The 13,288-nt window shown below is 31.4% G+C and overlaps 1 protein-coding gene across 3 annotated transcripts in view; it reads left to right on the top strand.

Annotated features, from left to right (window-relative positions):
* GLS (glutaminase) overlaps nt 1-13,288 on the top strand; it is a 78,184-nt gene that overhangs the window by 11,365 nt on the left and 53,531 nt on the right. For all 3 annotated transcript variants that reach the window (XM_082690495.1, XM_082690496.1, XM_082690497.1), the window contains exons 2-6: nt 2,382-2,478; nt 2,840-2,961; nt 7,442-7,571; nt 8,316-8,395; nt 10,901-11,064. In XM_082690495.1, the coding sequence (XP_082546621.1) occupies nt 2,382-2,478; nt 2,840-2,961; nt 7,442-7,571; nt 8,316-8,395; nt 10,901-11,064 (593 nt within the window). The remainder of the gene's footprint in view (nt 1-2,381; nt 2,479-2,839; nt 2,962-7,441; nt 7,572-8,315; nt 8,396-10,900; nt 11,065-13,288) is intronic.

Here is a 13,288-nt window from a genome sequence, read left to right as displayed (position 1 = left end):
GAGAATCTTGTCATTTATTTGTTTACCAGAGAGTTGATGCTAACTCATTCTCAAATCAGAGTGTGAACTTTTAAATGCTGAGATAGGTATCAATTTTGACCTATTTATTTTGTAAGCACATTTTTTAGAGATGACTTAAATCTTTTTATGGATAAAAATTAGTCTCATCCAAAAGCAAGTAAATATTTACCTTTTTTTGCTAGCTGTGACAATAATATGGTCATTTAAATTTTTTTGTGCTCTGTACCATAAGCTAAAGAAGTGTATATTTTATATCATTTGCTTGGCTTTTAAGCAAAGCAAATACCATTTACTAGTGTAAATATATAGAAAGCTTATTCTGCAGTTTTTTAAAGTGACAAACTATCACTATCTGAAGTTTATTTGACAAACCATTTTCTGTAAAAAATTGGTCTGTTATTTTCCACTGCTGTTTTGATGGCTAGCTCAGTTTTTCTTTAAATAATTAAGTCGTCAGTATTGTTGAATGCTGTTAATGGTATTGGATCAGGGTAAGTCCTAGAAAAATTCTACTTTGTGAAAATAATAACTAGCTAGTAAGTTTGAGAGCCAGTATACTGTAGTAATGAAAAATTTGGGCTCTGGATTTGGAGAAATGGGTTCTAAATCCATTTTTGCCACCGTGCAGTGTCTGAACTCCTGTTTTCCTGTCTCTGTCTCCAGTATCTGAACTCCTGTTTCATTATGTACATAGAAGTTTATAATTCCAGGATATGCCATTAAACTATGGTAATCCTCTTTATTTTTTAAAACTTTGGCATGAAATTGATAAATTTTAAGGTTGATTTTAAAACCTAAAAGTTGGTCTAACAGCTTTGAAAGCCAGTTTAAATGATACTAATATCAACTTAATGTTTCTTTTAGGAGAAATTTGATATGTATTTGTATAACTGTTCATGTTCTGTGAACCAAGTTTATATTCTGTTGTGTTTTAAGATGGAAATATATGGGCCACGAATAATAGGGAGGTAGTTATATTAGGAAATATTAAGTACATATGGTCTTACTGAAGTATGGAACTATTAAATAATCTTTGGGTAATTCAGGAAGTATTTAGATACTAGAAAAGCTCTTTTTAACAGTATAGAAGCAATTGTGACAGTCTATTTTAACAGAAGTTATGTATACAGTTTCCCTGTGAAACTTGCCATTATACCTATGGCTAGTCCAGAGTTGTTCTCAATTAAGTTCTAAAATTAAGAAAATGAGTATTCTATATCCTTCCCTTTTCTTTAATTTTCTCTATTGCTTTCTTGAAATATAGATAAAGTCTTTTCCAGAATATTTTATACAGTGTGCCATACATGTGTGTATTTTCTCTCTCACATTTTAATAGATGGGGAAGAGATCTGTTTTATCTTAGATCTATAATCCTTGCATCACTGTAATATAGTCATTGATGTTCAGAATATGGAAATGTGTTAATTATAGTTTCAGAGCTAAAAAAATATTATAATTTCATTATAGTTTACTTGAAAGCTTTTTAGTGGATAGGAAAAAATTCCTTTCTTGTTTAAATGTTTGGTTAATTACAGTATCTTATACTAGTTTATTAGTTAATTAAGATTTTAATGTATTTTTATAGTAAAAAAATTGTATTCTAACAGTCTCCTTTGTGATTTGTGGCATTTTGTCTGCATACGTAAGCCTAGATCACTTTAGAAATATTAACTATAATTACCATCTATTGAGTATTTACTCTCTGCCAGTCATCATTCTAAATGCATTGAATGTTTCCAGTCAACTGATCCTCACAATAAACAACCCTGTGAGGTAGGCACTATTATCTCGTCTCACATGAGGAAACTGAACCATGGAAAGGTTCTTAAATTTATCCAAGGTAAATCCTAGCTAGTAAGTATTATAGCTAGGATTCAGAACTAGTACCTTTATTGTCCAGTATGTAATTGCTTTCTCCCCCAGGTTTTATAATCAGGTTAACATTTTAATAATATATAAATATAGTCATCATATTTTTAAAAAACAGAGCAAAGTATTGACTCTTACCCGAACATTTGCTGAGCTCTATAATTAGAGTTGGGTGTTGTATTAGGCTGTACTGGAGGGTATCACCGTAACAGATGACTAGGTATTAGTAGCACTAGAAATGGTAATCAAGATTTTAAAACCTGGGATTTAAAAAAATCTGTATTCATTAATAAGTCATTTTCTACTTTTTCAGTGTGATTTCAGTAATAACTGGTTTGAGTTTGGTAAATTAGCATTTATGATGGCAGTAGTCTTGATGAGTAGATCAGCTTAGCTATAGTGTGATTCAGTGATTACTTAATAATGGATATACCTAAAATCCATTAAAATGTTTGCACAAGGATTAATTTTGTTTTCTTTCTTCCCTTTAGTAAAATAAAACAGGGTCTGTTACCTAGCTTGGAAGATTTGCTGTTCTATACAATTGCAGAAGGACAAGAGAAAATACCCGTTCATAAATTTATTACAGTAAGTTTTTATATTCTTCTGTGTTACACTTTTTAAAAATCAGTAATATTGAATCAATAATGCAGTAATATCGAATTGTAGTCTTAAAGCTCATTTGACATGTAGATCCTGACTGACACTGTTTCTCTTATTATGTCTTCAAATTTTCATCATGCTCATTTCAAGGTAATCAGTGAAAGAAAATGAAAGAAACAATGAGAAACTTGTCCAGGAAGTGGGTAATAGTGACACTAAAATGCCCATATACATATTCAGGTCCTGGGTAGAATTTTTTATATACAGGAATAAAAACTTGTAGTTGGAATAAGCATATACATTATTTGCACTATGTATTTACAAACTCTTATTTTTTTAAAAACAGGCACTCAAATCTACAGGATTGCGAACGTCTGATCCCAGGTTGAAAGAGTGTATGGATATGTTAAGATTAACTCTTCAAACAACATCAGATGGTGTCATGCTAGACAAAGATCTTTTTAAAAAGTAAAAAATTCTGCCAAACCTTTAATGGTGATTTGCTATGCTATATGGTGATTTTTCTTTTAAAACAAAACTGCATCTTTGAATGCCAGTGCTTCTTGTGTAACTGGAAAAAAGGGGGTATTTATAAATATCAGTTGTTTGACAAAGGTGGTGCACATAAGGTTCTATGATGCACAGGGGTGTGAGTAGACTTTCTTTGAAACTACTCTAAGGAAATGTAGGCATAGATGTTTCCAATTTACAGTATATGGAGATCGCATTTAGTTTGAACAGAGCACACTCTGGCTTGTCACAAACTGATCTCCAGTTCTTCTGCATGTCTTACAGGCTTTTTCAATATGGTCTCTGTTTCTTTCCTACAAGGTGATTTAGATGACATCATAAAATGAGAAGGCTTCAGACAGCATGTGTTCCTTAGATTTACGTATCTCCATTGTCTGCTCCTCTTTTCTCTTCAGACATATTGATACATGGGCTTTTGACTGCTTTTATTTCCCTGAAAATATTTAAAAACTAATGATGCTTTAGAGATTAATACCTTGATTTGGTTGAATGAGCTTATTTTGATTTTCATGTATTTGCCTCTTTGTTTAGTATTTATCTTCATTAATGTCTTCCTACTTGTCTGATTTCTTAATGGTTTAAAAGATAGCATGTTTATAATGGATCCCAAAGAGGTGAATGTTATTTTAAACTAATAAAAGTTAGGTAAAAACCAGTATAAAACTGTAAACACATTGGCTTTTTCTAGATGATAGGGTAAGTTGAAATACAAAGAATTTTAGCATCTACCTTGAAAACTCATTTTTATGTATGTATGTATTTTTGTTTAGTTTTATTTTCTTTTGGGGACTTGGTGATTTGTCCTAGATGTCTCTTGGAAATATCCTAGGTATTAAGTCATTTGAAGGTATTTGTTTAACTGAAGTCCTGCAGAGTTTCTTGGCATGCTGTGAAGCGCTGCTGACAGTTTCGGATTCTTGTCTTTTTACCACAAGGTTCTTGATTCTGTTAACTCAGCTGACCTTATAAAGTATAAGTTTTAGGTTCATGTTAGAATTGGTGTTAAGATTTTTGAATCTTCGAAATACGTTTCTTTGTGGAGGGGAGGAAATAATTTGTTAGCTGTGCCTTTGCAATAAGGATTATTTTTAGTGTTCATGAACTCTCCGAGCAAAGTACTCGTGATTATGGTACCTTCTGAACAGTTATTTTAGTGTACCTGAGAGTGAAATTGTCAAGAGGTAGTAGGTAGATCTGTTGATAATAGGTATAAGGAATTGCTTTGGAATTTTAAATGAAAGCAGTATTTTATACATGTTTAGTCTGTTTAAAATTTTTTGTGCTTTATAAACATGTTGCTATGTTTAAATATGAAATTAAAAGTAAACTAAGTATACTGATTATGAAGCCAGGAAGCATAGTCATATTATTTTCTGTCTATAATTATATAAAAGAACAGCAATTACCATATTTTTAAATACTAATCCAGTTTCTTAAAAAAATTGATGATTGTAATATAGGCAGTTCCTAGCTTGACAAATGCTTGGTGTTTTATGTAAGTAGGCAATGGATAAGTCTCCATGTATAGGCATAACGATTTCTCTTCTCATCTCTCAAATGAAGTAATTCAAACCTCTGACTATTAACCTTTTGAGGTCACCTAGCAAGGTGATTGCTCCAGAGAGGTTCTTTCTTTCTTTTCTTTTTTCTTTTTCAAAATAAGAAGTTTTCTAGTTTAATGTTACTTAAATAAACTAACTCTTCTCCATGCTGATGGGAAGGATATATTACAGTGAATTCATTTTCTCAGGGAAATAATTTATAAAGGTGGATAGGTTTGGTTGAAGTCAGTGTGTTGATAATTTTACCAGAAAATATTGTTGGTTAATATATTTAGCCTTTGAGGGTAATCTGAGCAACAATGATTAAATAGGATTTTTTTTTAAGGGAAAGTGAATTCTAAGCATACTATTTGGAGCATAATCTGTTTGAAAGTTGGAGACTGCCTGTACCCATCTAGATAATTAATTGTTTTTAATGCCAATAATCCTTTAAACTTATAGAAGTAGATAATTGTGTTGAAAACGAATGCCTTATTTATTTATGCATTTTTAACTATACAGATATTAGATCTGTTTTTATGTGTGATCATGATTTCTTGGTCTTTTCAGTTTTAGAGGAAAATGAATTGTAGTTTTTGTATCTGTATATTGATTTTTTTTTTTTTAAAAACTTCATCTCCATTATGTTATTTTACTGATGAAAATTAGGAGATACTTTCTAAAACATGTGCATTATAGTTGTTAATCATAAACATTTAAGAAGAAAGATGTTTATTCCCAGTTTACAGATGAGCAAGCCAAAGCATGAGAAAGCTGTGACTTGCTGAAAAGTCTGAGCCCTTCCTTCTCAGAATTCATTTTTATGTAGGACTTCTAATTTTCTAGTTCCATTCATGACGTATATTCAAATAGCTCCCAATGAAAACATTTACTACATGTAATTTTCATCAGTTTACAGTGAACACTTTCTTGTGTGGTAAGATTGTTTGTGTTTTGCACAGTAATTCACCAGTGAAGTCAGTTCCACACCTTTACTAGCACTTTCTGATAGAGGGAAAAACAATGACAAACCAGTTTCACTGACTATAGAGTTTTGTTAATTATAAAGCTTCCTTTTAAAAGTGCTGATTAATTTTAAATAGTTAAATAGTTAGTAGTAGGTTAATAATTTAAGTTTGCTTAGTAGTCCTTATATTTTTCCATGTATAACTTCTTGAAAAATTAGGATTTAAGTTTGATACAGATACAGTGCTTTAACATCAGGAATTGTCTTAACTTTTTCCTACTGAGAAATGTGTTCTTTAGTATAAATTTCTTACAACTCTCATATGTGCAAATTAAATTGCTGTTTAAAACATTAAATATTAAATCATTGGTATATTTAATTTTTAGATTAACTTTGAAATTATGAGAAAACAATTCATTGAATTATTGATACTGAAGTAAATATCTGTTATCTCTGGGATGTCAATTATTTCTATGTCTATTAATAATTGAAATTAGGACTATAATTTTTTCATGTTGTGATTGGGGTACATCTTTGTCATTGGAAATAACCTATATTATTTTAAATCAATATTTTAATTTTATACTGACCAAGTGAGTATAATCTCTGAATTTTTTATTAATAGTTAAAAGTGAAATCGGACTTTTAATTTTAATTTGATATTTCATTTGGAACAATTGTAATTAAAATACTGAGATATAAAAACTAAAAAAGAAATACTGAGTGTCTAGTTCTTCGTTTCTGTTTTTATAGTTAAAGCAAATTATTTACTTGCAGGTAGTTTTTTATCTGTAAAGTAAGGAAATCCTCTTTATCAAAATGTTGATGTTCTCATGGTTGAACAGATGAAGAGTATTTGAAGCTTACTTTTTATGAAGAATGCCATTTTGGATGTTTTTTTTTTTCTCTTCCCAAAGAAGCTAATATAGTATCACATCATTTACCTGTGAGGAATCAAGTTATATAACTTCTTGTAGTTAGTGGCTTAACTTTCTCTTACCAAATTACTGAGACTCTTAAGAAGATGAGCTTAGAAGGTGGTTCACTGTAACCTATTTAAAAAGCTCTTCTTTAAGGTTACATTAGTATACTGATTTTCTGGCTTAAAGCAGAATATTGGTTCAAATCATTAGATTTCATGCTTTCCCATCCGCAAGGTTTACCATATCTTTTTAAATAGTTTTTAACAATGAGACCTTTTGTTCCATAGTGTATTACATATCTTATAGTGAATAGAATAATGTGATTTCATATTCTTGGTGATTCATATAAGTAAACTTAATTACTGTACTACTTTATATATAATTTTATTTAAAATTATACATTATTGTTACAAGTATTTTATTCTAATCTGACTAAATAAAGTTGATTTTATCTCTATTTGTTAGCTTGGAAATACAGATTTTTCACACTAATTTAGAAAAAATATGTTAAGATATAAAAAGTTTAGTTTTTTGTGAAATATTACTAATAATTATATAGGAACTAAGGATATATGTCTGTAGTTACTTAATGGATCAATAAACAGGCTCTCAGCTGTTACATATTAAAGTCCAGTTTTTGTTAATGAAATGTCATGCTGAATGCCTCACCATGGTGGGCTTAAGAAACGTCTTTAGATGCTCTTGATATTTAACCTGGTGGAACACTCTGGTTTTTAATCTTTGACACAATTTTTAGGCAATCTAATTTATTTCTTAAACTTGCTCAACAGCCTACTAGCAACTTCATGAAAGACTGCTTGAAGGAAAGAAAATAATATAGAAAGTATAATTTATAGATTTTAGTTTGTTATATAAAATGACAAATTTCTCAATTGTTTAAATATTCTCCTAATTAATATCGTGATTACCAACTACTAATATTTGAAAGGTACCCAGTAAGTTAATTTTTTTCTTATATTCCACAGATGTGTTCAGAGCAACATCGTTTTGTTGACACAAGCCTTTAGAAGAAAGTTTGTCATTCCTGACTTTATGTCTTTTACCTCTCACATTGATGAGTTATTTGAAAGTGCTAAAAAGCAGTCTGGAGGAAAGGTAAAATTTTTGATGTGAATATTTTCCTAAACCAGTCACTTAATTAAGCTCAAGTTGAGGTATAGAAATTCAGGTTGTAGAGTTTTCGTGTGCTTTGCTAGTTAAGAAGTTTAAGCTTAAGTGAAGCTACTGGATTAAATCTTTTAAAATATTTTAAATATTCAATTTTGTTATTTGGGCTACAGAGAAATCTTAAGTTTAAGAATTCTTTTTGATTTTCAGATGATGGAAATCGCTTTTAACTCTTTTTAAAAAGTAACTTTATTAAGAATTTCTGGAAATGTGATACCCTCAAACATTAAATTTGAAAAATTCTCTAAATAAAATACTAGGGGCTATTTTTTCTCTGTATTGAAAGTTTTTAGGTAATGAAACCCTGCTACCATGACTTTGATTAAAGAAGTTCTATTTCTTTACATTTAAGGAAAATCAAGTCTTAGTCTCTCTCTCTCTTTTTTTAGTTTCTCTTTTAGAATATGCTTTTCTCAATTCTCTAGGAATTGAGAATGCATTGGAAAACATGGGATGAGGGAGACTGAAAGAAGTCAGTTAGATCTTACTTGTAATCCTTAACTCTCTTCTGCCCTTGATTTTTATGAATATTATTACAAAAGATAAACCACAAAGCCACTGAGTACTATAAAATAACTCTTTATTCATGGAAGCTTAATTAAGATGAATTTTTTTGTAGAAGAAATATTATTTGCTTGTATTCTGTTCATTTTTTCCCAATATTTTGTATAGGTTGCAGATTATATTCCTCAGCTAGCCAAGTTCAGTCCTGATTTGTGGGGTGTGTCTGTGTGTACAGTAGATGGACAGAGGTGAGTTTATTTCAAATTCATGGAAACCAACTTTAAGCTTTGAATTTTATGTAACAGTGAGCACAAGGGAGACAGGATTATCTTCTGTGTTGGAAACTAGCCTAACATGACAGGAATTCAAGAAGGAAAATAAGTTTAGATTTTAATTTAATTTTTAAAAACTCAACTAAAATAGTCTTACACTAAATTTTATGAGGTATTTCATCTCATTCACAATTGTAGTCTTGTTATTTGAGTATTTATTTTTCAAGTACTTGCAATTACAGTTTTCTTAGGAAAAGCAGACCTGTCAAAACATGAAATTATTCACTAGTGAACTGACCACTAATAAAATTGGTTTCCGTTTCTTAGTTTAACAGTAACAGCCTCTCACTGTCTTTGTTGCTCATGCTCCTGATATGAGTTATGTGTTAGTTAAGATGGTACAGTATTATAGTCATCAGTTTCTGTCTGTCACTTGCAAAGTGAGAAGTCATGCGCAAACTCTCGAGGTCTCTTAAATCCGTGAAAGCGATCTTTGGGAAGTGCTCATGCTGTAGGCAGAACCATTGGCAAATGATATTCTAGCAGAATTATAAAAAGGATAATGATGTGAAGACACTTCAAAGAGAATGATTTGGTTTTAAAATCAATGAATTATGTGAGGCCCTTGAAAAGTTGATAAAATTCTGGAATATTTTTTCAAGAATGACTTTTCATTATGCTGTGAGTAAGATACAAGTATTTCTTATCATGTTATAATTTGGTTTTGTCAAGTCAGAAAAATTATGCCAGAAAATTCAATTTTTTAAATTAATTTGAAGGGTTAGCTCAGAGTTACAATCTTTGTGTTCCTTTCGTTTTTAACTAAAGTATTTGTTTTTAAATTAAAATGTAACTTACATAAAATAAGGTGTACATCTCCTAAGTGCATATAGCTTTATGAGTTTATATCGGTGATTAATTTTATCCTAAATTTTGTTAAAACTACAAGTTGTTTAGCCTTATAATTTTCAATCTTAAATACCTTCTTTCTAAGTTATCTTTTTATTTTTTTACCAACTATCTTCCTCAAGTATTTACAGTAAAAAGACATATGACTTAGCCCATTCATCATTAAGATATCTGAGGCCCCAAATTCCTCTAATACTGGCAGAGGTATAACAAATACCTGGGTCTCTTAACTTCTAGTTTGTTGTTCTCTCCATTATCACAGGCTTTTGTTCTCATTTGGGCCCATGAGATGTACTAAGCATTAATTGTGTATTGAATTAAATGTTGGGTGCTATAAAAGGACACAAATACATGAGAAGACAGGGCTTTATTCTAGTACAGAGTGATACCTTGTTTTTGTATTTGGAGGAAATCGTTTATCATGTAATGGAAATTTTTATATTTGGAGGAAATGATTATAATGCAAGGTGTGCACGTGATTGTTCTCTTAAACATTCTCTGTGTGTGGAAATGATACTTTTAGGTTAAGTGGACTTTGGACTAGAACCATATGTATTTTTAAATGAAAGGGAATAAGACAGGCTCTTGTCAGGTTTTAAGAATGATTCAATCAAGTTGAAGTTACAGTCTGAATTAGAAATTATTTCTAAACATGATAGGAAGAATATTATGTACTTTTACTCTTTATTCATATGTATTTATATTCCATAATATACTTGGAAGTAAGGTGGCTGGCCCCTGGTGTTTCTTTGCCTTTGATGTCCCTCTAACCCGTTTTGCCCAGGGACGGTTATTAGTAGTGTCCAGTTTCACTGTGAATGAGTTTCACTCTGAATGAATGATTGACTGGTTTGTGTTGGGGCATAGTACAGGGCACCTGGGATCCCAGTAAATAAAAGAAAGATCTCCGCCCTTACATTATAATAGAGTCAGTCAGTTTTTCCATTTTTATACCTATTTTATACCTCATTTACATCCCAGTTTGGAAACATATAAAGCTTTCTTTTTGTTCTATTGTTTGGATACGTGGTAATAATAATGCCATTAATGCCAGCTCTAATACAGCTTACAAAGCTTGGTGCTGTTTATTTTAACGGGGCTGGAATTGTGAGTAGATATGGTTCACAGGCTAAGGTGTTTATGGACAAGGTCTCAGAGAATAGAGTGAGATTCAAACTGAGCCCTATTTAAAACTAACCACCACTATGTAGCCATGATTAAACCTATGAGTGAAGAAGTGGTGACTGATTTCTAAAAGGGTTAGTTCATTTTATATGCTTGAATACTGGTAGGAGTAAGGAGGGCCAAACCCTTTTGGCCTCAGAGGAAAATTTTCACGTTACTTATTTATTATCTAATTCTGAACCATATTATTACCTGTGTACTTTTAAGCTTTTGCCTTTTTTTTGCAGTATTTAAAAAATTTATATTTATTCTTTAATATCCAAGTAAACTTGTGGTAAAATTATGGGAAAACCTTTATAAATTAAAATTAAAATGTAAAAATAACTCCAGTTATTCAAATATTTTTCCAGTTGATTTTAATTATTTTTTAAATCTACTTTTAAATAGGCATTCTATTGGAGATACCAAAGTTCCATTTTGTCTTCAGTCCTGTGTAAAACCTTTGAAATATGCCATTGCTGTTAATGATCTTGGAACAGAATATGTTCATCGATATGTCGGAAAAGAGCCAAGTGGATTAAGATTCAACAAACTGTTTTTAAATGAAGATGGTAAGAATAATATAAAAGTTCGAAAAAGAAATACCGCTTTTTCCTATTTAAATCTAAGAAGTTGGGATGCACGGGTGGTCAGTCGGTTGAGTGTCTGCATTTGGTTCAGGTCATGTGAGTGCCACATTGGGCTCCCTGTTTTTCCTTCTGCCTGCCACCTGCCCTGCTTGTGCACTCTCTCTCTCTCTCTCTGACAAAGAAATAAATAAAATTTCAGAAAAAAAAATCGAAGAAGTTATTTTTTAATATTTTTGAAGAAAATTAAAAACATTTGTACTTTATTTCATTTCTCATTGAATTTCCGTTGAACCCATAGACATAGTTTGTTTAATCACCTACTTTTAAAAATGTATAAGTATTTTTTAGGACTAGAGAGAAGATGGGGCAGGGAGTAAGATTTTTGTTTCACTCCTAACCACATATAGGAGAGTATCTTGTAATAAAATCTCAGTGTCTGGGATTTGCTGTAAAATAATTCAGTGAGTATAGTTGGGAGTGCTGCGCATGAATTTTTACTGTATGTTGGTAATTATTGAGGCTAACTTAGATGCCTACATGGATGTTTATTCTTTCTATTTTTGTATTTCATATATATTTGAAAACTTCCAGCATAACAAGTTTTTATAGTGGCTGTGGTTATAATAATGAATATCTTTGCTTTTTCTTTTACATAACATTTAATATTTGAAAGAAACATGTTAAATAGTTGGAAAACTAACAAATCTTACCACTTAATAGGAATTTAAAAGCAAAGGGGGAGGAAAAAGGGAGTACTTTTGATCTAATTGAGGTTTTATTTTATTTATTTATTTTTAAAGATTTTATTTAGTGAGAGAGAGAAGGAGAGCATGAGTGGGGGGAGAGGGAGAGGGAGAAGCTGACTCCCCACTGCACAGGGAGCCCCACATGGAACTCAGTCCCGGTACCTGAGATCTTGACCAGAACCAAAGGCAGATGTTTACCCAACTGAGCCTCCCAGGCACCCCTGATAGACCTTTTTTATGTTTGGTTGCTTGTTATTTTCTGATAGAAGTTCTAATTCTAAACACCAATTTATATATTGGTTTCTATATTTCAGTCTTTCTGACATATACTGTGTTGCTCATTCGTGATGAGTGAAGATAGAATCAAAGAAAGAGTGAAGGAGTTTAATGGTTGCAATAATGGTTGTGACAAATACGCTTTTGCAATTTTTGTTTGTGCTGGATAAAAATGAAATGTGCCTTATACTTGTTATTGTTTTTTTAATGAAGTTATAAAAATGGTATTTTCTTGGGGTGCTTGGGTGTGCGTCACCCAGTAAAGCATCTGACTCTTGATTTCTGTTGAGGTCATGATCTCAAGGGCTTGGGATTGAGCCCATAGTGGGGCTCCATGGTCAGCAGGGAGTCTGCTTGAGATTTCTCTCTGCTTGTCCTCTGCCCCTCCGCACTGTGATCTTTTTCTCTAAAATAAATAAAAGTTAAAAGAAAAAGTATGATATTTTCTTGTGCATCTCTGTTTTGAGAGCAATTATATTTTCTTACTTAGTTTACCATAGTCTTTGTGTCCTGATGCTGCTGTTGATTTTATGGACATTATCATAAACCAACCATTTCAATAAGGTCATCATATGCAGAGGAACCTTATTTATTAAGTCCATTGACATCCAGATTTAATATGGGAATAACTAGTATTTTTGTTCTGTCAAGATAGAGCATTTTATAGGAAAAATTAATATTTTTCCATGTAAGCCAAAATAGAATAACCTAGGTGGTTCTGGTGAATTGTGATTGGCTTTGAGAGAGGTATTTAAAGAATAGAAATGGGGGCACCTGGGTGGCTCAGTGGGTTAAAGCCTCTGCCTTTGGCTCAGGTCATGATCCCAGGGTTCTGGGATCGAGCCCCACATCAGGCTCTCTGCTCAGCAGGGAACCTGCTTCCTCCTCTCTCTCTTCCTGCCTCTGCCTACTTGTGATCTGTCAAATAAATAAATAAATATTTAAAAAAAAAAAAGAATAGAAATGAACAAATACAGGAATTCAAATGTGAAGAAATATTTGAAAAACAACAAAGCAATAAAATGGGCATGGAATAAATGAACATTACAAGTAATACCTTTTTTTGCTCTGTAGCTTTGAGTTTAGAAATTATAATTTACTAACAGTAATCTATAAGAAGAAAATCATAAAACCTTAGGGATTTAGCACTGGTTTATAATTGAAATATGAAGTTTAACAAGAGG

This window comes from Mustela nivalis (assembly GCF_964662115.1).
Source record: "Mustela nivalis genome assembly, chromosome: 11".
In the NCBI taxonomy this organism is placed as follows: Eukaryota; Metazoa; Chordata; class Mammalia; order Carnivora; family Mustelidae; genus Mustela; species Mustela nivalis.
This window is presented reverse-complemented; position numbering and strand designations above follow the sequence as displayed.